At 38.8% G+C, this 26,001-nt stretch overlaps 1 protein-coding gene across 20 annotated transcripts in view; it reads right to left on the bottom strand.

Annotated features, from left to right (window-relative positions):
* Nucleotides 1-26,001, bottom strand: part of kmt2ca (lysine (K)-specific methyltransferase 2Ca) — a 495,715-nt gene that overhangs the window by 29,643 nt on the left and 440,071 nt on the right. For 17 of the 20 annotated variants that reach the window (XM_069914823.1, XM_069914812.1, XM_069914813.1 and 14 more), the window contains 8 exons: nucleotides 20,097-20,329; nucleotides 17,951-19,609; nucleotides 12,871-13,077; nucleotides 12,204-12,368; nucleotides 10,827-10,968; nucleotides 9,834-9,981; nucleotides 4,198-4,382; nucleotides 703-857 (listed from right to left, as the gene is read on the bottom strand). In XM_069914823.1, coding sequence (XP_069770924.1) covers nucleotides 703-857; nucleotides 4,198-4,382; nucleotides 9,834-9,981; nucleotides 10,827-10,968; nucleotides 12,204-12,368; nucleotides 12,871-13,077; nucleotides 17,951-19,609; nucleotides 20,097-20,329 — 2,894 coding nt within the window. The remainder of the gene's footprint in view (nucleotides 1-702; nucleotides 858-4,197; nucleotides 4,383-9,833; nucleotides 9,982-10,826; nucleotides 10,969-12,203; nucleotides 12,369-12,870; nucleotides 13,078-17,950; nucleotides 19,610-20,096; nucleotides 20,330-26,001) is intronic. The other 3 variants (XM_069914815.1, XM_069914830.1, XM_069914819.1) reach the window with 1 other exon arrangement.

Raw genomic sequence — 26,001 nt, 5'->3', positions numbered from 1 at the left:
GGTCTTTATTTTGGGACAGCAATGAAACTCCATTGTGGAGAGAGTGAAGAGTACTAAGTTTCTTGGTGAGTATATAACGAGTAACCTCTCCTGGACCCACACCTCAAGAAGGCACAGTTGCATCTACACTTCCTAAGGCGGTGGGGGGGGGGGGGGGGGGGGGTCAAGGCTACTGCCCACATTTTGACAACATTTTAAAGGAGTACAATTGAGAGTGGCCTGCTTGGTTGTATCATTGCACGATACAGTAGCTGCAAGGCATCGGACCAGAGGTCTATACACAGGATCATCAAAACAGCAGATCTGGGGGTCTCTCTTTTTCCTATTGATGACATTCACAAAGAACCTTGATAGAAAAGGGCTCAAAGAACTATTAAGGACCCTTTCCATCCAGCACACAGCATCTTTGACCCACTCCCATGAGGATGGAGCAAAAGGAGCATCAAAATCAGGATTGCCAGGCTAAGAAATCATTTCTTCTCACAGGCTGTGAGAAGAATGGTATCATGTAACCTAATGTCGCTTATAAATGAAACAGTAAATTATTCCAAAATAGTTAAATATGTTTTGTCATTACATCTTTATGTATAAATGTGATATTACCTGCTGTGTATTATGTGTGCACAGTGTCGTGGAGAAACGCTGATTCTTTTGGTTATGTATGTCCAGTCAATGACAAATGAACTTGAAACAATGGCTCACCTCAGCTGCAGTTGGAGTCAGTGTAAGGGCTACGGACACAAATCCAATTTTCGGTCCATTTTGAGATTGTGCAAACTGATTTTTAAAATACATAGATGAGCCCACATTTCCAAAGGTCGGCTCCATCTTAACTTCACTCCGCCTCGCTTCTGAACCTGAAATCAGAATAGAAATGGACATCAGTCTCATGGCCAACAATATAAACAACTTTTCTCAAATTTCAGAAATGTGTGTGTGCTCACTCACTTCTGTAGAAGGGAAAGCTAGAGGAGTGGAGCATGAAGAGTCAGAAATGAATAGATCTAATGTAAATACCACTATGCAAATAGAATGTTATCAAATTTCAAGAGTTTTAGAAATAATTAGATTTTACCAAAGCAATATTAATATAGAGCAGACTGTATTTACTGTTCAATGTCATTTCAAATTTCTTGCAAACTAATTATGATAAATACAATAAAACTGTAACATCCATTCTGCTGATTCCAAGGCAGGAATGCAACAATTTTCTCTATAGAATTCAAAATAAGTTTTGCACTAGTTGGAAACAAATAACTTTGATTTTGCTCTTGCATCGAATAAATGTATTTTAGCCAGGAATCTAATGATGTTACCTGGTTTACCAATTAACCAATATTTTCCAAAGCAAAAAAACAATGTCACTCTTTGGAAGTTTTCAAACAATCTACATTGTCTCATTTCCTTCCTTGGTTTTCTTCACCTGAACCCATTTGGATGGTTTCAAGTGAAGAAACATCAACATTCCAAATACTTCATAATATTTTAACTATTCTAAATGACTACAGTAAAATCTCTTATATCTGGCACCTATGGGGATTGGTAGATGCCAGATAATCCGGTTCCTTGAGACTGTTCAGTGCATGATTGGGAAACTAATGGCAAGGCGTGCCAATTTTAAATTTCTGTATTTTTTTACTCATTTATTTTTCATGATTTTTGTTTTGCTAGTTGCTTGGAATTTCGGATAACGGGGTTTACTGTATAAAATTTCCTTTTCCTCTTGGATTTTTACTCGGCTTGATATTTTCAGACCACCTTATGTCTCTTATAATTGCTGCTGGACAACAAAGAGATATCTGGGTAAAAAGACATTTTCAGGTTTCAGGACTTAATTGGTTATCAGGAGGTCTTCCTTTGCTACGATTATACAGACAGTGTAAGACTGCTCTGGCAGCTTACTTCTTTGTGCATCTATGCAAGATATTATTTACCAAAAATCTGCCTAAGAGAAAGGACAAAATTTAAACATGACTTATCCTCTTAATTAACGTCCTATGCATGAATCAGTTTGATCAAAACTAACTTAAAATTTTCCTTTACAACCAGAAATTGAAAGTCCCAAGTGAAATGCATCTTTTTTTCTTCCAGCTAATGATCAAAAATCCTTTCTGTGGAACCCAGTTTAATCTTTAATGATCAGGAACGATAAAAGAATGAAGAAGGCAAATACTCAATAACAATTTTCTTAAAAATCAGGAGTATCAATTAGATAAACATGTTCATAGGACTAAGAGTAGAAATACTTTCTCAACAGTATGATCTAAGCATTTTATTGTGCCTGGTCACCTGTGAACTATGATGTCAATAGACGATCTTTTATGTGATCAACCAATTCTCTAGAGTTAAACACCAAGATTGTAGTTTAAACACAAAAATGCTGGAGGAACTCATCGTCAAGGTATGCTCTCATAACTTGAAGAAGGGCTCAAGCCCAAAACATTGTTCTATATCTTTACCCTCTATGGATGCTGCATGACCTGCTGAGGTCCTCCAGCATCTTTGTGTTTCCACAACTAATTTTTAATTTTTAAAAAATTTAGACGCAGCACGGTACCAGGCCCTTTCAGCCCATGAGCCTATGCTTTTAAATAAATACATTAACCTGCAACCTCAATACATTTTGAAAGGTGGGAAGAAACCAGAACACACTGAGCAAACCCACACAGACATGGAATGTACAAATTCTTTACAGACAGTGCCAGATTCAAACCTGGGCCGCTGGTGCTGTAATAGCATGGCGCTAACCGCTACGCTAACTGTGCCACTCAAAATTTCCCTTTTAATTTTGCTAACAATGAATATTTTTTGCTGCAGTCAGCCTGAAGAAAACTGAGGTCCTCCATCAGCCAGCTCCCCACCATGACTACCAGCCCCCCCACATCTCCATCGAGCACACAAAACTCAAAACGGTCAACCAGTTTACCTATCTCGGCTGCACCATTTCATCAGATGCAAGGATCGACAATGAGATAGACAACAGACTCGCCAAGGCAAATAGCGCCTTTGGAAGACTACACAAAAGAGTCTGGAAAAACAACCAACTGAAAAACCTCACAAAGATAAGCGTATACAGAGCCGTTGTCATACCCACACTCCTGTTCGGCTCCGAATCATGGGTCCTCTACCGGCACCACCTACGGCTCCTAGAACGCTTCCACCAGCGTTGTCTCCGCTCCATCCTCAACATCCATTGGAGCGCTCACACCCCTAACGTCGAGGTACTCGAGAGGGCAGAGGTCGACAGCATCGAGTCCACGCTGCTGAAGATCCAGCTGCGCTGGATGGGTCACGTCTCCAGAATGGAGGACCATCGCCTTCCCAAGATCGTATTATATGGCGAGCTCTCCACTGGCCACCGTGACAGAGGTGCACCAAAGAAAAGGTACAAGGACTGCCTAAAGAAATCTCTTGGTGCCTGCCACATTGACCACCGCCAGTGGGCTGATAACGCCTCAAACCGTGCATCTTGGCGCCTCACAGTTTGGCGGGCAGCAGCCTCCTTTGAAGAAGACCGCAGAGCCCACCTCACTGACAAAAGGCAAAGGAGGAAAAACCCAACACCCAACCCCAACCAACCAATTTTCCCTTGCAACCGCTGCAATCGTGTCTGCCTGTCCCGCATCGGACTGGTCAGCCACAAACGAGCCTGCAGCTGACGTGGACTTTTTACCCCCTCCATAAATCTTCGTCCGCGAAGCCAAGCCAAAGAAAATATTAGACACTATTCAGTATGTGCCATAATGTAGAAGATGGGACAAGCTTTAAGTTTTCAGTGTGAACAAAGAGCTATACAGGCACACGATCCTTGATCCGGAACGTTTGGGGGACAGGGGGTTCCGAGTTTCAGATTTTTCCGGATTTCGTAAAGCCCACCTGAATTGTGCTGCCGTATCCACCCCCACCCCATTCCAATCCCTCGGCTGCCTCCCCCAAGTGCCAGCTCCTCGGCCGCCTCTCTCCCCACTTACCGGATTTTGGAGTTTTCCGGTTTTTAGAAGTCCGGATAAAGGATCGTGTACCTGGATAATCAATAATATCACTGACTCTTGATTTATTTTCACTTTTACCATGTTTTCTGTGAATTTTTAAATCGAAAATGGAGCAAGAAGGTGGCTTTCTTTGCAATGCTTAGATGGCAAACAAAATGGAAATTTTCACATCATGTTGGTACAGGTGATAATAAACTAAACTTACCTTTGCCAGTAGAACTTGGAAGCATGGGAATAACTGGGGATGGAGCGAGGTCTGGTGGTTCTTCTTTCACTAGGGATAGATCAGGATATCTGCTGACCTCCTTACCCACCACACTTTCGGGAGACGATGACGCTACAAAGCTATCTGGGGAACCACGTTCATCGTCACCACAATGGTCTTGGCCTCTGTGAAATAATATGGCAAATCTCAGTTTATTGTGACATTCTTACTTTGTCCATCCAAACTCTAATTTGAATAAGTCTGAAAAACCTGGTTTATCTATTCCTTTAAAGGATAAAAATAATTTTTATTTAGTATTTCATTGTGAATCATGTCAAGAATATATACAAATATTTAGTATTAAAATATACACAGTGACATTTTCATTTTTTCCCACCCGTTTCCCCCCCCCCACACCCCCTATAACTTAAAGCAGGAAATGAAAAAAAGGAAGAATAAACAAACCAAATAAGAGCACAAGAAAGAAAAAGAAATTGTGTCGTCCAATATTTCATATTTAGTTATTTTCATACTTGTGACATCACTTCGAGAGATGGAGGTCTGAAATTGGTGGTTTGTAATGTATGGTTCCCAAATTTGTTCAAATTGAGCATATTTGTCTTTTAGATTGTAGGTAATTTTTTTCTAATGAAATACACTTGTTCATTTCTATGTACCAGTGTTGTATTTTTCAGGTTGCTTCCGTTTTCCAAGTTATCATTATTCACTTTTTTGTTGCTGCGAGCGCAATCATAATAAATCTTTTTTGAACTCTGACTAATTTTAGACCTAATTCTTTATCTTTTATGTTGCTTAGCAGAAAGATTTTTGGGTCTTTTGGTATCCTATTTTTTGTAATTTTACTTAATATGGTACCTGCACATAGTTCCTTCCATGTTTCATTCTTTATTCGTATATTTAAATCTTTTTCCCAGCCTTGTTTTGGATTTATATATTGCTTCATCCTTTTCCTTGTTTTGCAATTTGTTTTACATGTTTGTGATAGTTTTTTTTTAACTATTGCAGTGTCTGTAATTAAGTTTCGTAGCAGCTACTCTCAGGTTATCTTAGACTAGTTCCCAACTTTCCTTTTAAATAGGTTTTCAACTGATAGTATCAAAATATTGTACCATGTGATATTCCATATTTATTTTTTAATTGTTCAAATGTCATTAAATTATTTCCCCAAAAGCAATCTTTTATTCTTTTAATTCCTTTTCTTGCCCATTCCTTTAAAAATAAATTGTCTATTGTAAAAGGAGTTGATAGGTTTTGCATTAGTAACAAATTTTGGTATTTGATAATTTATCATCTCTCACTCCAGATGTATTCTCTTCCATATTTTTAGTATAAGATGTAGTATTGGTAGATTGTTATATTGCACTAGTTTCTCATCCTATTTATAGAGTAAATGTTCAGAAACTTTTCTCCTAATTTATATAATTCTATCCAGTTTTTCACCTGTCTAATAAAAAACTGATAGCTTTCTTGACTGTGCTGCCCTGTAATAGTTTTTGAAATACGGTAGTTGCAATCCTCCTTAGTTATATACCCATGCTAATTTTTCCAAAGCCACTCTTGATTTTTTTTACCATTTCATAGAAACTTTCTTATTAACTTATTTAATTTTATAAAAAATTCCCCCATCAAGGGAATCGGTAGCGTTTAGCCGTGGAAATACATTAATCTTGATGCAGTTTATTCTCCCCATTAGAGTTGGTGGTAAATCTTTCCATTTCTCTAAGTCTTCCTGGATTTTTTTTATTAACAGATGGAAGAATTTAAAATTAGCTTATTTTCAGATGACATTATAGTATATTTAACGGACCCAGATAAATCAATAAAAAGGTTATATACAAAATTGAAAGAATATGGGTAACGAATGGCCTGTGATTGCCATTTAAAAGGCCTTTTTACATTTTGTATAATTGACTTTGTTCATTGGGATCACTTCACTTTTATCAATATTAACCTTGTATCCTGATATTGCCCCATATTCTTTCAATTTTGTATATAACCTTTTTATTGATTTATCTGGGTCCGTTAAATATACTATAATGTCATCTGAAAATAAGCTAATTTTAAATTCTTCCTCTTTTACTTTTATTCCCTTCATCATAGGTAATTTTCTTATCAGCTCTACCAATGGTTCTATGGCCAAAGCAAACAGGGAAGGTCTTGCTGACCTACTCAATTTAAAGTGCTCTGAAACATCCATTTGTTACCACTTTTGCCAAAGGACCCTTTAATCCAATTAATAATTTTTTCCAGTAATTTGAATTTCTGTAGTACTTTAAACTGAGAAGTCCATTCCACCCTATCAAAATCTTTCTCTACATCAAGAACCATGGCCACAGTTGGTGTTTTATTTATTTGTGCTGTATGGATTAAATTAATAAATTTACAGATATTATCTGCCGCTCTTCCATTTTTAACAAATCCTGTCTGATCTAGCGTCACTAATTTCAGTACACAATCTGTCAATCTATTTGCTAGCAATTTGGCAGTTAATTTATAATCTGTATTTAATAAAGATATTGGTCTTTATGAAGCCGGTGACAACGGGTCTTTTCCTGGTTTTGGAATTACTGTGATTATTGCCATTTTACATGAGTCAGGCAAATTCTGGGTCTCTTCCACCGGTTTCATTACCTCTAAGAGGGGTGGAGTTAATAGATTATTGAATACATTATAAAATTCTGCAGGGGATCCATCTTCGCCTGGGGCTTATTATTTGGTAATGTCATTAGTGTATCATGTAGTTCTGTAATTGTCAGGGGCTTTAGTAATTTATTTTGATCTTCCAGTTGTAATTGGGGTAATTCAATGTTTGACAAAAACTCATCTGTTTTGTTATTCTTCCCTGAATTTTCGGTTTGATATAATTGCTTATAAAATTTTTAAAAATTTCCATTAATCTCTCATGGGTTATATAAAATCTGTTGATCTTCCTTCCTTGTTGCTATGGTAGTTCTTGTTGCTTGTTATGTTTTTAGTTGCCAAGCCAATATTTTGTGGGTTTTCTCTCCTAATTCATATCTTTTCTTTGTTTTAATAATATTTTTCTCCACTTTGTTTGTTTGCAATGTATCGTATTTTAATTTTTTCTTTTTCAATTCTCTCTCTTTTTTCTACATCTTCCCTTCTCATGAAATCTTTCTCTATAGTTACTATCTTTTTTTCCAACTGTTCTATTTCCCGATCATATTCTTTTTTAATCTTGGTCATATAACTAATTATTTGTCCCCTAATAAAGGCCTTCATTGCGTCCCATAATATAAATTTGTCTGTTACAGAATTTGCATTTGTCTCCAAATATATTTTAATTTGTTGTTCTATGTATTCCCGAGAGACTTGCCCTTTTAACAATATGGGGTTTAGCCTCCATCTGATAAAAGTCTTGCCTTATATTAGGTCTTTTGAACTCTCCCTTGAATCTGTGCTGACAAGAAGAGCATATCAATTCTAGGTTTTATGTCTGTTTGAATAATATGAATAATCTCTTCCTTTTGCAAGTTGTTTTCTCCATATATCAATTATCTTCATGTCATGCATTGAGTTTAATGTAAATTTAGCTGCTTTATTTTTTGTAGTAGTCTTCCCAGTTTTATCCATTGATGGTCAAGGTTAAAATTAAAGACTCCCCCGAATAAAATGTGTCCCTGTGTGTCTGCTATCTTTTAAAAAAAAATGTCCTGCATAAACTCCTGGTCATCTTCATTAGGTGCATAAATGTTCAACAAGTTCCAATATTCTGAATAAATCTGGCACATCATCATTACATATCTACCTGCTGGGTCTGTTATTTTTTTTCTTTATCTTAATTGGCAGATTCTTATTAACTAGTATAGCAACTCCCCTGGCTTTTGAATTGTACGATGATGCCACTTCGTGGCCTACCCAATCTCTCTTCAGTTTGCAATGTTCTAACTCAGTTAAGTGTGTTTCTTCTATAAATCCTATATCTATTTTCTTCTTTTTAAGTAGTGTCAGTAACTTTTTTCTCTTAATTTGATTGTGAATTCCATTAATATTAAGTCATATATTTAATGTATTCATCTTATCCATCCATTTACACCTCTATTCCACCTCTTCAACCCCTCCACCTCCCTTCTAAATTCACTCTTTAGATTGTTCTTACTGTTTACTATATGTGATGACACAACTAGTAGGAAAGTAACAAAAACCATAAGAAAACCACATTAAATCCTCCTTTAATGAGTTGACCATGTCACCTCGAAAGTCAACCACAACTCCCTTTTCTACATGGATTGTGGTGTATACCGGAATTCAAATTTATTTATATACATTATCTTAACAGACCTTTTATTATTTCCTTTATCTTCTTCTTGTTGCTTATTTGGTAATTGGTCTGCAAAGTGACGAGGTTCTTCTGGATCTGAAAAGAGTCTATTTTGCCCACCAGGGATAAATATCTTCAACACTGCTGGATGCCGTAACACAAAGTTATAACCTTTTTTTCCATAGTACATTTTTTGTTAAATTAAACTCCTTACGCTTCTTTAAAAGTTCGAAGCTTCTAGCTGGATAAAAATTTTTTTTTTCCCATTGTACTCCAATGGTTCCTTATTTTCTTTCACTCTTCATTGCCAGTTCATTTTCTCTTTGTTGTATATCGTAGTAGTTTTATTAGTATGGAACGCGGTTTCTACTATGACTGCGGGTTTGGCGCCAATGCTCTGTGGGCTCTTTCAATTTCTATTTCTTCTTGGAGTTCTACTCCCAAGATCTGTGGGATCCATCTTTTTAAAAAAAATCCTTTTATATTTGTCCCTTCTTCGCCTTGTTTCAGGCCCACTATTTTTATATTATTACATCTGCTGAAATTCTCTAAAATGTCAATTTTTGGGCCAATGAGTCGTGTGTCTTCTTAATCTCCTTATCTCTACTTCCAATTTTTCTCTTAACTCATTCACCGCCATTTCCACTTCATCTCTTCGCTTTCTCATTTCTTTGTATTTTTACGTCTGTCTCTTGCATGGTTTTTTTTAATAGTACTGAACTCAGTCATTATTATTTCCATTAAAATCTTTATTTGACTGTCAAAATATTCTTTATCTTCTTCTTGATCATCTTTCTCTTGCTCCATTTCTTGGCTCCGCGTTGATCTTGCTTCTCTCGTTGCCTTCTCTGCGACTTCTCCCATTATAGAGTCAGCATCTTGCTGTCGGTGTTGGTTCCCTTCGGCGTCCTCTTTAGTATGCGTGCTAGCATTTCTTTTTCAGGCTCTGCAAGCCAGCGTTCTAGGCCACCTTGGAAGACGTCATCCCTGAGCTGCCTGATTACCGGCTTTCCAGCTCGGAGAGCTCCCTGTTCATGGACTCCGGTAAGGCCTTCCTCTTTTTTTTCTGGTGATTTCTTCACCTCTTCTTTGCTTGCCATTGTAGTCTTTTCCTTCTTTGGAGCCATCTTCAGGTTCTTAGACTTTTTATCTTGCACCTTTTTAAAATTTTACTTCTCTGCTTTGTTCTTCTACCTTTATTTTTCCAACTTTCTCTGTGGAGGGCCCCCCTAACCAGCCACTACTCCATCACATGACCACCCAAGGATAAAATGTAATTGAAAATAGTTACTCCAACACTATTATCAATATTCAGTAAATGAAATGCCCAAACCTTAGTTCCTCATGGTTGTTGTGAGGTGGAGTTGGTAAGGAGGCTGGAACATCAACTGTTTTAGGTCCATGGGCCAAAGCTCTTGCCAATAAATCATCCTCTGGTCTAAAAGGTAGCTGGTACTGTTTTGACCCAAGACCCTTGGTGACTGAAAATACAAATATTCATTTATTAAGTAACTTGATTTAAAAGGTCTGAATACAAAATAATTAAGTGTGTTGCAAACAACTGAAGAAAATATTAAGATGGAAGGTAGTACAAAATTATACAATGTTGTGAGTCAATAACTAAACTATAGAATCTAAACTTTCCCCATCAAAATAATTCCATGCAATAGCTCATGTTATAAAAAAAAACCCAATACAGAGAATTTTCAGCCATGTTATACACGCAAGTGAAATTATACACACAATATCAAATCAATTTTCTCAAAATTTAGTCAGGTTTTAATTAAAAAATTCTTAAGTCAAGACCCTCTTCCACAATCCCATCTTCCTGCTCCTCAATCAATACCCTCACTAACGTGGGGGAATTTCTTCTCAAATGTAATTTATGCTTTCAGGGGAGATGGCGAATACATGTTGGAAATTATTTGACTTGGTTGAATAGGGCACTTACAACTTTCTTTGAACTGCATCAGACTATGTGGAAATATGCAACCTGCACTGATCTTACTGGCAACTAAAAAAAACCTAACTTTTGAACATTAAGGAAAACTTTTAAACTTTACAAGTGGCAATCATTCCACACTGCCTTTGCCATAAAATGGCCACTATGTGGTCTTGCAGCCAGCAGTGGGAGTAAATAATGACACAGGGTTTCGAGGAAGTTGATTTCTTTTAAGTAAACACAAATCACCTTCAATTTTAAATGGCTATTCTGGAACTATGTACAGAAAAGTATCAAAATATTGGACTTATTTTCATTTCAACTGTGATTTACACACAGGACATGTAATACTCCAATGGAATAAATCAGGATACAACTCCCTACCATCATGAGGTCCAATTACTCCAGGTTTTCCAGAAAGCTCCTCAGTAGTAGCAAAGCCATTTACCATCTTCTGTCTGGCCACAGGTGGTGGGGTAGGAGGCAAGGAAGCAGGTGGGGTGGGAGGATTGCTTAGGTTGTTCTGCTGTGCCAAACAGAAAACAAATTAAACTGTTACTGCCTTACCTGAAAAAAACAAAGCCCTTTCATAACATCCACATTTAGTCATAATGTTTCCCTGCAAATTTTAACACCTGTTTAAACACAAACTTACCTTTAACATCATGTTTTATACAAGTACAGAAGAATAGGTATGGCAGCTCAGAACTCAAATTCAGTACCTACAAATATTTCACTGTGGCTTCATGTACCATAGCTGAAGCCCCTTGGTATTTTGACATCCAGTTATTTTGTAGTAATACAGTTACCGATGTGTGAGATACTGGAATTTGAATTTACATTATTACACAGAACTTTCACTGATGCAGAAAACATTGAAGTATTATCTTGATCTAGTGGCAGCTGGCCTGACTTTTCTGCCCCCAACATTGTAGTTGGAAAATTCAGTGGGGGGGGGGGGGGGCAATGAAATCCCAGAACAAATTACCATTAAAAAGGAATATTACATATTTTACCTGTCTTAAAATGTGGAGAAAACCTCAGGGCCCAATGAGGTATATACTTGGCTGCTATGGCAAGCAAGAAAGATTATTGCTGGGGCTCCAAAGGTGATTTTTATATTTTTGTTGGCCACTTATGATGTGCAGTTGACAGGAGGTCAGTGAATGTCACCTTTATTCAAGAAGGGCAGTAGGGATGAGCAATGAGTTGAACTTCTGTGGTCGGGAAATTATTGTAGATGATGATTTAATTTAAAATTTTAAAATTTAATTTAGAAATACAGCATGGTAACAGGCCCTTTCAGTCCATGATCCCGTGTCGCCTAATTACACCCAATTGACCTACAACCCCCAAGTATGCTTTGAACGGTGGGAGAAAACCCATGCAGACACGGGGAAAATATACAAAATGTACAAACTCCTTATAGATGGTGTGGGATTTGAACCCAAGTCCAGATTGCTGGCATTATTAGTGTTGCACTAACCGCACTGTCCTACGGCTAATCCTGAGGGACAGGATTAATTTGCATTTAGAGATAAGGATAATTGTGCAATTCTGTTAAACAGAGATCCTGTCTGACTTTATTGAATTTACAGAGGAGAAAATGAAGGCAGTGCAGTTGATGACAAATGAATTCAATCCAATTGACAGGAGGATTTGAGAATAACCTAAACCTGCATCTTTTATCCATAGATACATTTTCATCCCTTAAAAATACTAGCTGTACTAATGACTGTAATATATAAGCCATATACATACCTTGTAAATCAACTGAGAATAATAGTCTGGGACGCTATCAAGAGCAGCACTTCCAAAAGACCCAGTTAGCAAATTATCACCGTTTAACTGTCCACTACCATAGGGAGGGAAGTAAGCAAAATTCACACTGATTGTTGGCTCCAGCAATGGGAGAAGAGTCAGTTGCTGTTAGAAAAGGAAGAAAAATTCATTACATTGGAATTAGACGACTACATTATTGCTCCACATACAAAAAAAAGCATTTTAAATCAAATCTAAAATTCTGTGTCACTTTTTTTTGGGGGGGGGGGGTGGACCCTATGGAATACGTTTATTGCACTCTCTATCGAAAAAATTGATCACTGTATTTTTTTCCCCCATTCAGTACACCTGATATACTGCAAGTAAAGTAATCAATTCCAACATTTTATTACCGGTTGTAACAACACAGTGGATGACACCACAGTTAGTACTGCCGCATCACAGCTCCATGGCCTTCTTCTTCCATTTCTTATCTTATCACTAAAATCTTTGGCACTGTTCTTGGTCCACTATTTTATTTTTGCATACAGATTTGTATTGGGAAAGAAAGAAATCTGGGCCAATCCAGAGTTCCTTATTACACTGGTAGAGATGATGGCTTTTAGAGTTAAGGTAATTCTGGAAAAGGTGGAAAAAAAATGCTCACCTGCTTTAACTGGTTCATTAGAATTTCAGTATGAGGATAAATTGCATGCCTGTCTTCCTCATCTTTTTTTCGTTTTTTATAGCGTGACACGGTCTTCTCAGATGTTTTCTGTGACCGTTTATTTTTCGGCCGCTTCTTTTCCTCCTCGGAATCCTTCATATGCAGCCGCATGATCTTTCCATCAATGGGATACCCACTTGGCGGACTCTGCATTCCAACACAGAGGTCAGCAGCTATTCATTTTCTTTAGAGGTGTTAAAACATTTATTACATAATACAAATATACCAGAAGATACCGGTGTTGTAACAACACAGTGGATGACACCACAGATACTACTGCCGCATCACAGCTCCATGGCCTTCTGCTTCCATTTCTTATCTTATCACTAAAATCTTTGGCACTGTTCTTGGTCCACTATTTTATTTTTGCATACAAATTTGTATTGGGAAAGATGCCCCAAGTCCAAAACTAAACCCTCTCGGGAGGTTCAATATGGGAGAAATCAATTTTTCTTTAATTTTCTTTGACCAAAAGACAGGAGTAGAAATAGGCTATTCAGCTCATCAAGTCTGCACTGCCATTCAACCATGAGCTGATTCATTTTCCCACTCAGCCCCAGTGCCTGGCCTTCTCCCCAATAACCTTTGATGGCCTGCCTAACTAAGAACCTATCAATCTTTGCCTTAAATATGACCAATGACCTAGCCTCCACAATGGCCTGTGGCAACAAATTCCATAGATTTACCATGCTCTGGCTGAAGAAATTCCTCTGCATCTCTGTTCTAAGTGGATGCCCTTCAATCCTGAAGTTGTGCCGTCTTGTCCTAGCCTCTCCCGCCATGAGAAACAACCTTCCTACATCTACTCTGTCCATGCATTACACGAGATTCCCCCCCCACCTTTGGTCTCAAGCTACCCAGTCATTTCTTTTCCTCAACCTAACACAAGCCAAACATTTTCGTTCCCCCGTGTTGCTTCTGCGTAAATTCTTTTCACACGTAAAAATTCTTGTCAGCAACTCTGACAAAAATACATCTCCATTGTCAATAAGAATGGCACAGGGGAATTTTGGGTTGCTCACAGCTCCTTTAACTTGAAACTTGGTCATGCACAACTTCAAGACAGACGTACAGATCTCTCTTATTTAAAAATTAATTAACAATGCTCAATGTTAATAGACAAGGTTTGAACTGGGCAGTTTGCTGTTATATAAACTGAATAAAAATCAGTATTATAGACTCCTTTGAAAGAGGCAATGGAACAATCTCTGTCCAAAATTAATTTGCCATGACTAGCTATGATCAATTACAGTCTGTGATCCTTGTACTCTCTCCCCCCTTAAGAGTCTATCAACATAATATAAGTCTTCGTGAAACATTTTCAGTAATTTATTTGCTTCCTGGAAGAGTAAATGAAAATAGATATCATAACCAAGAAAAGAAAACTGCTGAAATGAGTACAATTATTAGTCTGACCAGACATGCTGCTCTCATGAGAAAACATTTTATTCTTTAGTTTTTTGGCAGATAGCAGCAAACAGTGTCGAGAAGAACACTGAAGTAGATGAGAGGTGGAATCTAGATCATCAACCTGGCTATTGTAGACACCTCATCCCATTCATTAGTACATTTGTATGAAGCCAACAAATTGAGAAAATACAACTGAAGACGCTGGAACTCTGTTCAAAGAGGTCAGCTCCATGGATAGAAACGGTCAATGTTTCAGATTGGGACCCTTTGTCAAGATTAAAGTGGAGACATTTCAAGTATATAAAGGGTGGGAAAAAGAGGGGAAGGGGCTGGGGAGGTGTTGGTGGGAAAAACAAAGTCGAGCGCCTCTGATTTGCCGTATACGTACGCCCGATTTGTTGTAGATAGACCTAGGCTACCACCCCCTCCTTCCCCCATCCAGCGCTGCTGCTACCCCCTCCCCCCATACAGCACTGCCGCAAACACCCCGGCTAGCTCCACCACAAACCCCCCCCCCAATGTCCAGCGCTCCAGCAAACCCCCACGTCCAGTGCTGCCACAAGCCCCCCCACATCCAGTGCCGCCACAACCCCCCCACATCCAGTGTCGCTGCAGAGGGTACTGGACAAGGTGGGAGAGGTGGAGAGAGAGGCAGGGAAAGAGACAACTATAAGGGGTAAAATGGAGGACAGGTGAGAGATAAAAGTGAAAATGGGAGCAAGTAGAAGATAGATGGAAAAAATAGAACTAGATAGAGGTTGGGGTTACATAAAATTGGAGAGAACAATGTCCATGCCAACAACAAACAATGAATTCCTCAAATTTAGGTAATAAACTGAACAATTTTTACACTTAATTTTACATATGCAGTAGCCAATATGATAACATCTGGATACGTTAGACTATTTGCCTTCACGTCCCCCATAGACATCAAGTTCCAGATTCCTTCCACCTTCCAGATGAAGTTCATCCTCTCTAAACTTCTTGCTCCCTCACCCTAAGCCCATGTCCCCTGATTTTAGATTCTTTTGCTACAGGAACTAGTTTCCTACTATCTACCCATGTATACCTTTTCTATTACATCCTCATTCATTCCAAGGAAATATACCAGCACATCCAGTCTTTCCTTAAACCCCAAACCCTCTAATCCAGGCAACATCCTATAGTGCCATGGCCAGAATTGTGCACAATATTCTATAAATTTGTATCAGAATCTCCCTGCTATACCCTGACTAATCAAGGGAATCCCACACTACCTGTCTGTGCTGCCACTTTCAAGGAGCTTTGGAGTTGAACACCAAAGTCCTCTGTCCTTCAATACTCCTGTTGGGTCTAACATTTATTGCATATGCTCTATCCTTTTTGGTCCTCCTGAGGCGCATCAATTTGCACTTATTAGCATCAAATTCTACGACTCCTAATTTTGCCCTATTTCTCAGTTGATAAATATTATTCTAGACCTAATAATCATCTTCATTAATATCAACACAACCACCAGTTTTTGAGCCATCTGCAACTAATCAGTCATACCTCCTATCATCATATACAAATTGCTATTGTACACAGCTACCGTTAAGGCTCCCCGCACCATTCCAATGGGACATCACTACTGGCTTTTAAACACAAAAGCAAACATCCACTATCAGCCTCTGCTTCCCTATGAATTCAATTTGCAATCTTGCCAAGGCCTTACTGACTGCACCACTACACTGCCCCATCTAGAAATGTTTGAGAAATTCAAATTAATCTGGTCACAGGATCTCCTCCTATTTTTGATTATTCCTGTCTCTGAATTGTTTCCAATGCCCTGTCAACCACTTCTGTGGGAGGCAGAGGCCTGTAATTACCTGCCTTATCCACTGGAAGGACAGAAGGTAGCAGGGTTAAGTTTTTAAAAATGACAAGGTCAGATGGAGCAACATCTTTTGTAGTGGTAACAGTTTAGGATCAAGCTTGAGTTCTGAATGTAGAACTCTTAATATTCTATTCAACGTTCACTTAATTGAGGAAGTGGGTTAAGGTCAAAAGGTGAAATGTTTGAAGGGAACATGAGGAAGAACTTTTTCATGCAGGGAGTGGGGGGGAGCATGGAACAAGCTGCCAGCTGACACAGAAAATGCAGGCCCAGTTTGATACTTAAGTACAATTTGGATAGGTACCTGGATGGGAGGCACATGGAGAGCCACGGGCTAGGTACAGATCAATAGGACTTGTGGACTAGATGGGCCAAAGGGCTTGTTTCTGTGCTGTAGGGTTCTTTTTTAAAAAAATTACAGGGTATGCTCTGCTTAACATTCATGATACGATCTGTGAAAATGGGCGTTATGCAATGTGGACATTGTGCAAACACCATATTATAAACTTAGCAAACCTATGTGGGATAGAGGTATAAATTCTTTTATCCAAAACCCTTGGGATCAGGGACACTTGGGAGATCAGAATTTTTCGATAATAAATAGTAAAGGCAGTTCGTTAAGTAATTGGGCTGATTTCAGATTCGCACAAAATAATGACACACTCAAACTAGAAGGGTCTCTGGATGGGGTTGGGGGGATGGTTACAGTGGCGCTGGATGTTGGAGGGGGAGTTGCGGTGTCACTGGACATCGGGGAGATGGCGATGATGCTAGATGGGGGTTGTGACGGCGCTGGACGTGGGGGTTGCGGCGGCACTGGACGTGGGGGGGGTTGCAGTGGCACTGGATGTGAGGGGGTTGCGGCAGCACTGGACATGGGGGGTTGCTGCGGTGCTGGACATGGGGGTGGGTGGTTTATGGTGGAGCTAGCCGGGGTGTTTGTGGCAGTGCTGTATGGGGGGAGGGGGTAGCAGTAGCGCTGGATGGGGGAAGGAGGGGGTGGTGGTGGTGGTGGCCTAGGTCTGTCTACAACAAATCGGGCGTACGTATACGGCGAATCAGAAGCTCTGGACTTTGTTTTTCCCACCAACACCTTTAAAGTAAGGATTCCCTAGGATTCCACTAATTATAGACACAGGATATTCAAGCATGAGTTGAGTGTCAGTCGCATTGGGTCATGTTTGGCGCCAAATGCGAAAATGTTTGGATTTTGGTTTACAGAATTTTGGATAAAAGAATTCGTACCTGTACTGTAGCATACCTGTAAACTTTTTATTTGTAAGTAGGGATCAGTGTGGGAACCGACAAGGGACTGTGAGGAGATAGCGGGGCAGTAGAATCAGGGTTGGGACCGACAAGGGGTTGTGGGGAGAAAGTGGGGCAGTGGGATCAGTGTGGGGACTGATACAGGGTTGTGGGGAGAGCAGAGGAATCAGTTTGTGTATACTGTATACAATAGCTAGCAATCACTTAAAAAAAATTGTTGCGGACTTGCTAAGGTAACTGAATAATTATGAGATCACGGTCGTATATGTGGTCAGACGTTGCCTCAATGGATGTTAAGTGGCGTATACCTATATATTTATTTAGCATCAAAAACGATTTCATACATATTATACAGATGTACGTAGTGCTCTTTTTTTAAAAAAAAACCCAGCACATATATACATAAACATGCACCCTCAGGTATTGCAGGCTTCCTTTCTGGCAGAGAATTGCAAACAGAAAAGAATAAGACGGCACAGTCAGACATACCTGTCTCTCAAATGGACTAGGCTTCTTTACCAATCTATTTTCCATACTAGATTCATCCTCAAATTTTTCTTCAGATCTCTGGGGAGCAGCCAGTGGAGGATTTTTATTTTTCAGAAGATGTTTTAGTAGCTCATTCCCCGATTCTTGTTTGGATGCTGGTATGTTTGCCCCAGCAGCTGCACCATGTGTTGGAATAGCAGGCTGCTGCATGCTGATCTTCTCCTCCGACTTCATTGCATTCTGTGTTTCCACGTTGTGTTGTCCATCCTCGTGGCACTCTCTAACTTCCGTCTGTTCCACCTTCACTGAGTTTGGCCTGGGAGGTTCATTTGATGGGCTCTGTTCTGTTTCAGAAGGGAGAAAGGCCTGCTGCACCATCATCCTTTGTGGCACATTGGAAGAAAGCTGACGTTCAAGTTCAGATGGAGGCTGGTGGTCACTTGAATTATTAGCTAATTGATTTTGTTCTCCATTCTCATTTTGATTACATACAAAATCACCAGGTGTGTTGAGAGCTGCATCAATTGGTGTAGTTGGTGTAGTAATGTCAGAATGAGGAGTAGATGGTGTTCTGACACAGTCATCTTCGTCCTCCTTCTTCTTCTTTCTGTTTCTTCTTTTCTTTCCCTTTTCCTCTGGTATAATATTCGAATAAAGTTGTATGAGTGATTGACTTGGGCCTGGATAATTGCTTGGTAATTGCATCCCACCCTCTGGACCAAAGTGGCCTCCATCAACTTTCCCTTGAGATCCAACAGGCATACCTGGTCCAAATAGAGGGCGCGCCTGGTTTTGTGGAAACCCAAGACCGGATGGCACCTGGTTCATAGGATGGATAGGTGGGCATCCGCCTGGGCCATCAGGCTCAAATCCTGCCGTTCCCATTGGCGTGTTGTCACTGCATTGCATAAAAGGTGCTGGAGGAGGTGAATTAATGAACTGTGGAAGCAGATTCTTTTGCTGGGGAGGGATAAGCTGTACCTGCTGAGGGGGTCTTTGAGACTGCATGAAATCACAAGGCAACTCAGAATTAAAATATGGCATTTGTGTCAGGGTTGGCGCATTCAAGTCTGGGATCCCTTGCTGCTGCTGCCGTTGTTCCATCTCCATTCTCTTCTGCATAGCACGGTGACGCTCAACTTCTTTCATAAGCTGGATTCGCTGTCTCTCCTGTTGCTCTCGTAAACGCTCCCTCCGTTCCCTTTCCTGAAAACTTTCACTGAACGGGTTGTTGTCATCAAATTCGACTCGTGGTGGCACGTTGGATTGTTGATTCGCTGTGACTGTCGACCCTTGAGTGGATGGGATGCTGGGCAATGGCAACTGAGATGGTGCAGGGTGCTGCATCCTTGGGGTGCCCATGGGAATGGGAGGAGGGGCAGCTGCATTTGGATTGCACGACTGCCACTGAGGCGGAGTAGCCATCCTGTTACTAGCTGGCTGTGGAGGAACAGGCGGCTGCATTTGTTGCCTGGGCGGTTGCTGGGGTATCATTTGGAAATTCTGTTGAGTTACTGAAGTTGGAGCCCCACCTTGGACTGAGGGAAGCTGGGCTGATCCAGCAGGCATCATGGAGGACGACAGCATTGAACATTGTTGCTCCTGCTTTATACGATAGTCTTCCATAAGTTCTGAATGTTCCTTTTGCTGTTTTCGAATCTAAAAGATACAAAATACAGTTGTTTTCTTCAGAAACCTGATTAAATTGTTCCTTCATCTTCCTTTGACTGTTTGGATGTCTATAATATATTCTCAACAGTGAAGATGCCCCCATTCTGTCCTTCTTTAACCATTGTTGCCAAGCATCTCTCCTTTTTTATCTCCACCCCATCCCATTTTAAATCTAGACAAACCCCTTTTTAAATCAAGTTTCCAAAATTGCTATAATAGATTTCCAAGCAAGCTGCAGTTCAACTGAATTGTTATTTTAATACAGATGATTAATTTCAGCTACCTGCAGTAAAAAAAATAAGGACTGGCTAGATTCCTGTTTCATCCAATGCCTCCACTGGAATTTTCTTGAACATAAATTCCAGCTGAGCTCAAGAACAGGTTTAATTACAGGGCCTTCTACAGTGGAGAAGGAGGGAAATCATGACCTTTCAAAATGTACCACAATGTCACACCTGGGACTTGGAAAAATTACCTGCTCCAATTGCTTTTGCACCATACTTTGTTGCTCTGTGACATGCTTCAGCTGCTCTGCATCTTCCTCTGGGAACTCCCGCCCAGCCTTTTTAGCCGTGCGTTGTTTAGCTGAGAGGGCCTTTTTGGATTTCCGGTGTGCTCCAATCTGTTCCTCAAGAAATTTTTGTTGCATTTGGAGGAGCTGTTGAGTTTCCTGGAGCCATTCTTCATACTGCTTCTTCTGTGCATCATCTGAAGAATAACAAGATCAAAGGATGAGAAAAAGAAAACTATTTTCAAATCAAATCTTTTGTAACTTTGTGGTGTCTCCTTTATAGTCACTGAAGCACTTTTGCTTCTGGCCAAGGTCTGGCATGGGGACACCATTACCTGAGTGTAAATCCCTGCAAAAGGTAGTGGACATTGCCCAGGACATCACAGGCAAACATCCACAGGGAATGCTGCCGTCAGAGAGCAACAGAAGTCATCAAGCCAGCAGCTAAAATCAATTTGTCACAGTGCTTTAGAACATGGAACATTACAGCACATTACAGGCCCATGATGTTGTGTCAACCTATATAAACCTACTCAACATTCTAAATCTTTCCTACCTCATACCCATAACCCTATTTTTCTTGCATCTGTGACAGATTATGTTATATTTTATATTGTATATAGATATGTTTTAAAGGAGAATTTTTTTTAGGGTGGGGCACATACAAACACTTCAAAACAGATCTCATTTAAAATACCAGAGCTCTGCTCAAGCCAGCCAGTCCAGGCTCCGAGTGCCTTTGCAAAAACTTTGAAGAATGCCTATAAGAACTTAACAAGTAGGTGTTAATTTGACATGTTGTGGAGTAATGGATTATTGTTTTGGAAAGCAACAGATAAACAAACTCAGAAGATTTGGTCCAGTGTCTCAGTCTGTCTGAATGCAGAGTGCTGTTCTAAGAGGGTCACGTGGTTTTCTCTGTGAGTGAGAGAGAGAATTCAGTTCTACAGTTCAGCAGCAGCAGCTGGGACTGAAACAGGACAAGCTGGCAAACTTGTGGAAAAACCCCATTTTGAAGACGGGTTATGAGTTCTTAGTTCAGCCTGGTCAAAGCCCTTGTGGTCCATAAAAGCTTCACTTGAAATAAGAGAAACAAAAAGGATCTCGGTGATGACCTGAAAGAAAGAGGTTATTATCTGGAAAACCCTAAGGGGGCAGGTTTCTTCGGTAAGACACTGAAGTGACTGGTTACAAGGTATCAGTTGTGGGTGTCCAGCGAACAACAAATCTCTCTCTGAAAACCAACAAGAACCTTCCTGAGTGGTAACTATTTACCTTTCAAGTACCAAAGTCTGGTGAACTTCATAAATTATTCTGTGCACAGTATAAGAATTGCCTGATACCAGTGAACTTGGAGGAGTGAGAGTGAGATTGTACTGTGAATCAAAGAACTTTTCTGAACTTATACAGATTACATATATATGTGCTTAGAATTAGAAGGGGGTTAAGTTATAAGTTAAAGTTTGATCCTATTTTCATGTTTAAAGATAATTCAAAGCAACTTTTGTTTAAGTAACCATTTGTCTTGGTGAATTTCTATTGCTGCTGGGTTTTGAGTTGGGTGAAAGGGCTCATAAGGTTTTAGCATGGCAATTAAAAATAGAACAGATTTCTAGAACAATAATTGCAACTAAGAAATTATCAGGACAGATAACATAAAATGCAGGAAATAAATGAGAATTTTAAAGACTTTTATGCTATCAGAATCTATGAGAGATAATAATAAAATGAGATTATTTGAGACAAGTTAAATTACCAGTGTTGAAGGAGGATGAAAAGACCGTCAGAGAATTTTTCAGAAATAGATGTTTATGAGACTCTAATGTCTTTACAGAATAATATGACATATGAAGATGGTTTATAAAGAGTTTAAGGAGTTATTAATATCAATATTAATGGAGGTATTAAGTCAAATGAAAGAGGTTCATGATTTACCAGAATCTTTTAAAACTGTAATTCCGAAAAAAGGGAAAGATTGTTTACAGCCTTCCTCATACAGACCTATATCATTATTGAATAAAGACTATAAAATTGTATTGAAATTGTTAGTTGAATTTTTTCCAAAATTAATAAATTTAGATCAAACTGGTTTTATTAAAAATAGAAAAGCAGCAAATAATATCGTTAAATTTTTAAGTTTGATAAATATAGCACAAAATAGGAAGACACCTGTGGTAGTGGTAGCATTAGATGCAGAGAAGGCATTTGATCGATTGGAATAGGATTTTTTATTTGACACTTAATGCATTTGAGATTCCAAATACCTTTATAAATTGGATAGAGGCATTGTATGATCAACCGAAAGCAAAAGTGATTACAAATAAACAAATCTCACAACTCTTTTTGCTCGAAAGGTCTTCTAGACAAGGTTGTCCATTATCACCCTTTTTATTTGCATTAACGATTGAGTCATTGGCAGAAGTAATTAGAACTGATAATGAAATTAAAAGATTTGAAGTAGGTAATTAGAAACATAAAATTAGCACATTTTCTGATGATGTTATAGTATATTTAATGAGACCAGAAATATTTTAAAATAAGTTGAATGAGAGATTAAAAGAATATGGGTTAGTATCAGGTTATAAAGTGAATGTTCATAAAAGTGAAGTAATGCCTTTGGTGGATATGGATTACTCTCAATGTAAAAGATTAACAAAATTTAAATGGCAAAATGAAGTAATTAAATACTTAGGAATTAAATTAATAGAAATTTAAATAATTTGTTTAAGTTAAAGATGGAAAGATTTACCAATAACATTAATAGGATGAGTGAATTGTATTAAAATGAATATTTTTCCAAGAATACAATATTTGCTTTAATCATTGCCCATTCATATACCAGAATCCTTTTTTAAAAATTTGAATAAAATAATACATGAGTTTCATTGAAAATGTAAGATGCCAAGAATTGGTTTAGAAAAATTAATGTGGAAATTTGATCAGGGTGGTCTAAGACTACCAAATTTTAAGAAGTATTTTAATGCAGCTCAATTGAGGTTTTTGTCCTGTTATCAATGGGGTGAAAAAGCAGCTTGGGTTCAAACAGAAATGAATAAAATTGGTGAAACTATTCCGGAGCATATTTTGTAAAATGAAATAGTGAGTTGTTTAAAGGAACTGAAGATTTCTCAGTATTAAAGCAGATATTAAAAATATGGTATAGAATTCATATTGAGAAAGAAATTAAAAATTAACAATGACCAAAAATGTTGTTAAAACAAAATCAATGTCTTCCTTTTACTTTGAACACTTCTTTATTTGACAATTGGTAAAGGTATTTTAGGATCTTTTTTTCTTAACTTTTGATCAATTAAAAGATAAATATAATATACATAATATAATTTTTGCATATTATCAATTAAAAATGTGTTTGAAAAAGAGATTGGGAGCAGATTTGAGACTCCCCAAACAAAGTCAATTTGAAGATTATAATAACAGATACATTTGTTGTTAAGAAATTTATTACTAATATTTATTGTAATACAATTACAAGAAATTACAAAAAATGATGGGAGAAAGATTTAAATATACAAATTCAGGAGGAGATTTGGTGAAAATTATGTCATTAAGTGTTACAAATACAATAAATGTTAGATATTAAATGGTTAAAATAATTTCATTATCGATTATATTACACTCTATATGTTAAATGGACTTAATTCTAATTATTCAAGTAAGTGTTTTTGATGTGTGAAAGAAACAGGGTCTTTTTTTGCATTCAGTGTGGTCTTGTGAAAAAGTGGAAAGGTTTTGGAATGAACTGAATTATTATGAGGACAAATTATTAAGATAAAGATACCAAAGGATCCAACAATATTTTTACTTGGGGATATATATGAAAAGGATACAAAATTGAAATTGTAAAAATATCAAGAAAAATTTTTCAGTCTTGCAATAACAACTGCAAAGAAATGTATAGCATTATTGTGGAAAGATGATAAGAAAGTATTATTAACTAGATGGTATAGTGAGATGCAAAGTTGTATCTTTCTTTGGCTTGGCTTCGCGGACGAAGATTTATGGAAGGGGTAAAAGTCCACGTCAGCTGCAGGCTCGTTTGTGGCTGACAAGTCCGATGTGGGACAGGCAGACACGGTTGCAGCGGCTGCAGGGGAAAATTGGTTGGTTGGGGTTGGGTGTTGGGTTTTTCCTCCTTTGCCTTTTGTCAGTGAGGTGGGCTCTGCGGTCTTCTTCAAAGGAGGTTGCTGCCCGCCAAACTGTGAGGCGCCAAGATGCACGGTTTGAGGCGTTATCAGCCCACTGGCGGTGGTCAATGTGGCAGGCACCAAGAGATTTCTTTAGGCAGTCCTTGTATCTTTTCTTTGGTGCACCTCTGTCACGGTGGCCAGTGGAGAGCTCGCCATATAACACGATCTTGGGAAGGCGATGGTCCTCCATTTTGGAGACGTGACCCATCCAGCGCAGCTGGATCTTCAGCAGCGTGGACTCGATGCTGTCGACCTCTGCCATCTCGAGTACTTCGACGTTAGGGATGAAAGCGCTCCAATGGATGTTGAGGATGGAGCGGAGACAACGCTGGTGGAAGCGTTCTAGGAGCCGTAGGTGATGCTGGTAGAGGACCCATGATTCGGAGCCGAACAGGAGTGTGGGTATGACAACGGCTCTGTATACACTTATCTTTGTGAGGTTTTTCAGTTGGTTGTTTTTCCAGACTCTTTTGTGTAGTCTTCCAAAGGCGCTATTTGCCTTGGCGAGTCTGTTGTCTATCTCATTGTCGATCCTTGCATCTGATGAAATGGTGCAGCCGAGATAGGTAAACTGGTTGACCGTTTTGAGTTTTGTGTGCCCGATGGAGATGTGGAGGGGCTGGTAGTCATGGTGGGGAGCTGGCTGATGGAGGACCTCAGTTTTCTTCAGGCTGACTTCCAGGCCAAACATTTTGGCAGTTTCCGCAAAGCAGGACGTCAAGCGCTGAAGAGCTGCCTCTGAATGGGCAACTAAAGCGGCATCGTCTGCAAAGAGTAGTTCACGGACAAGTTTCTCTTGTGTCTTGGTGTGAGCTTGCAGGCACCTCAGATTGAAGAGACTGCCATCCGTGCAGTACCAGATGTAAACAGCGTCTTCATTGTTGGGGTCTTTCATGGCTTGGTTCAGCATCATGCTGAAGAAGATTGAAAAGAGGGTTGGTGCGAGAACACAGCCTTGCTTCACGCCATTGTTAATGGAGAAGGGTTCAGAGAGCTTATTGCTGTATCTGACCCGACCTTGTTGGTTTTCGTGCAGTTGGATAATCTTTGTTTAAGGAATTGAGTTGAAAATTTTTATAGTATTTGGAAACCATATATGGATTTTATGAATAATTTTCCATCCATCTCTTCTACCTCATCCACTCTCTTAATCAGTAATTTTAATAATAATGAATGATTGTATATGCTAGTATTATTGTACATTAAATGGTAGGTGTTCCTTTCTTTTTCTTACTTTTGGGTGGGAGGGGGTTGGGGAGAAAAAATATAAAAGTATATTTTTGGATCACTGGATATGAATATCTGATTACACAAAAAAAACAATGAATAAAACAGTAATGATACAAATAATTAAATAAAAATTTCAGGAAAAAAAACTATGGATTTGAGACCTGGAGTAGGATTTAAACCAACTCATCAGTCAAGTTTACACTAATGCCTAAACATTAAATACCTGAGGAAACGAAAACAAGTTTGCAGTGCAAAAAAACTAAATTCATGTTGCATAACTGTTTTCCTTGACCTTTATACTATTTTTAGGATTGATGAACAAGTAACACATTTTATTAAATTTAGTCAATAAAAACAATTTGATGTAAAGCTCAGTGATTTTCTTCAGCAAGCAAGAATAGTTGGATAAAATTAAAACAAAATCCAATTAA

Source organism: Narcine bancroftii, chromosome 1 (genome assembly GCF_036971445.1).
Source record: "Narcine bancroftii isolate sNarBan1 chromosome 1, sNarBan1.hap1, whole genome shotgun sequence".
Lineage (NCBI taxonomy): Eukaryota > Metazoa > Chordata > Chondrichthyes > Torpediniformes > Narcinidae > Narcine > Narcine bancroftii.
The sequence above is the reverse complement of the archived record's forward strand: the minus strand, read 5'-3'. Positions and strand labels throughout refer to the sequence as shown.